This window comes from Centruroides sculpturatus, unplaced genomic scaffold (genome assembly GCF_000671375.1).
Source record: "Centruroides sculpturatus isolate CEXI.00-Female unplaced genomic scaffold, Cexi_2.0 scaffold3, whole genome shotgun sequence".
Taxonomy (NCBI): domain Eukaryota; kingdom Metazoa; phylum Arthropoda; class Arachnida; order Scorpiones; family Buthidae; genus Centruroides; species Centruroides sculpturatus.
This window is the reverse complement of record NW_019384366.1, coordinates 1,990,230-1,992,484: the sequence shown is the minus strand read 5'-3', so window position 1 is coordinate 1,992,484 and position 2,255 is coordinate 1,990,230. Positions and strand designations below refer to the sequence as shown.

At 27.1% G+C, this 2,255-nt stretch overlaps 1 protein-coding gene across 1 annotated transcript; it reads left to right on the top strand.

Moving 5' to 3' along the window:
• LOC111642707 (RING finger protein 121-like) lies at nt 1–1,654 on the top strand. Its single transcript, XM_023389087.1, has 5 exons — nt 1–174; nt 267–495; nt 821–954; nt 1,030–1,131; nt 1,292–1,654. The coding sequence occupies exons 1-5, from the start codon at nt 38–40 to the stop codon at nt 1,410–1,412; spliced, it is 723 nt and encodes a 240-aa protein (XP_023244855.1). The 5' UTR covers nt 1–37; the 3' UTR covers nt 1,413–1,654.
• Nucleotides 1,655–2,255: the final 601 nt, after the last annotated feature.

Here is a 2,255-nt window from a genome sequence, read left to right as displayed (position 1 = left end):
GTATATTTCTCTTAAATAGAGAGTTTCGCTTCTAGGAATGTGGATAATACCCATTATAGTCTCTATACATCATGGATGGTGGCGATTTATTATAATCTGGTTTGTTGTTACTATACTTACTGGTATTGTTATGAGTAAAGCTCTCCAAAAACCAATATCAGGTACAACTCCACGGTATGTAAAAATAATACTTGAATTATTTTATCATCAAATTCTTTAATTTGCTAATACTTGAAAAAACTTTAATAATTAATTTATATTTACAGACTTGTGTACAAATGGTTTTATTTGATATATATGTTAAGCTATGGACTAGGAATAATTGGCTATATTGTGATGATGTTAACATTGTTGGGTGTGAACCTCATTTTCAAATCAAAAGCCCAACCCTGGTTTGATTTAGGTTTGATGACATTGTTCTATGGTCTATATTATGGTGTTTTGGGAAGAGATGTAGCAGAGATCATTACAGATAAAATGGCTGCAACTATTGGGGTAAAGTTTAGTTAAGCACTTTTTAATAAATATAATTATTTCAATAGTATAATATATTCAAAAACTCTTACATGAAAATAAAGTAATAGAGACTAATATATGAATTCTTATAATCAGTTGATTTTTATTTTTTAAGTAAGGATTCCCATTTCTTTTCATTGGATTATTAATAATATCAGTTTTAGCCAAAACAATAATAATAATTCATATTTACTGTTAAGGAAAGTATTTTTTCCTTAGATTGCTTTTAATTTCAAACATTGAATTTGAAAATTGTTTTTAAAAATCCAATGAAGAAGAAATATGCACAATTTTCATTCTGCAGTATTACACAACAACAGGAGTTCCAGTACGGCAGTTAGAACCCCACATTTGTGCAGTGTGTGGAAATAAGATATTGATTCAAGATAACTCCGAAGCAATTGTCGAAAAAACATTTAAACTTGCCTGTGGTCATACGTATCCTTTACACAGATATTGATTTAAATTTTTCTATTTTTCAATCTTGTGTTATTTACTTTAAACAATGAACAGCTTTCATGAATTTTGCATTCGAGGATGGTGCATTGTAGGAAAGAAGCAAACATGTCCATATTGCAAAGAGAAGGTAGATTTGAAGAGGATGTTTTGCAATCCGTATCCTTTCTTATTAAACTTATGTATATAGAGTTTTATACACTTACAGAAATTTTAACTTAAAAATTTAAGATATATATTTATTTTTGGTATTGATTTTATATATATATTTTTTTAATTTGACAGAAAAATTAATATTTTCCTTTACATATTATTAAAGATGGGAAAAACCACATGTATTTTATGGTAGTTTCTTAGATTTTGTCCGATATCTCGTTGCATGGCAGCCGTTGATCATAGTATGTGTGCAATTCATCAATTACACTCTTGGATTAGAATAAAAGAAAGAAAATATGATCTGCAGAATACAAATTAAAACATTTTGTTTGAACTTTTATTTTTTCTGTCGATGAACGTTTAAAACTTAACAAAGTGCCATTCCCATCCTTTTTATATTGGAAGTTGTCCCCATTTAAACTTTAATTTCTAAAAACAATGTAAATTTTTACAAAAGCAAAAGTCTTACTTATGAAGAATGTATACAGTTAGGCAAGGATGATAATAAATCGTGCAATTTTCTGAATTTTGATGGGACCACAAATGATTTTATATTTATATTGACTTAAATTTTTATTTTAATTTAAACAGATATTTATTTTATTTATATTATAAATTATTATAAAAATATTTTGCTTTAAAAGATTTGTATAAAATATTTAAAAATTAATCAAAACAATCAGATTATTTAATTTATTTTTCATTTGAATTTGAAAAAGTTACTTTTAGACAATTATTGAAACATTCTAAACTAAAATTAGTCCCAGTTACAACTGAGTACAAAAACTTAATCTAAAATGAAAAATATTAACTTCACATTTCTATTTAAATGTATATATGAATATATTGATGATTAATTTTGTTACATAATAAAGATTTTCAATAAAATACATCATATCAAATTTCTTCTGTTAAGGTACAGTAGAGCCTCGAAAACTCAGCCTAATGTGGACCGAAGGGTGGCCGAGTTTGTGAAAATGCCGGGTTATCGGGAATGGGGTTAAAAAAGGATAAGTATGCGTGTTTCCTCAGAAAATATTGTACTGTACTTGTATGTATTGTTTGCTTGAGAATACAACAGAGAATAAACTGCCCAAATACCCTTAAACAAAGGAAAAGTACGTCCT

Excerpts from the sequence above, each read along its gene's own strand:
- LOC111642707 (XM_023389087.1), top strand. The coding sequence starts at position 38 with ATGTGGATAATACCCATTATAGTCTCTATACATCATGGATGGTGGCGA. Across the intron at positions 496-820 it reads AAATGGCTGCAACTATTGGG|TATTACACAACAACAGGAGT; the intron begins GTAAAGTTTAGT and ends TTCATTCTGCAG. Across the intron at positions 955-1,029 it reads AAACTTGCCTGTGGTCATAC|CTTTCATGAATTTTGCATTC; the intron begins GTATCCTTTACA and ends AACAATGAACAG.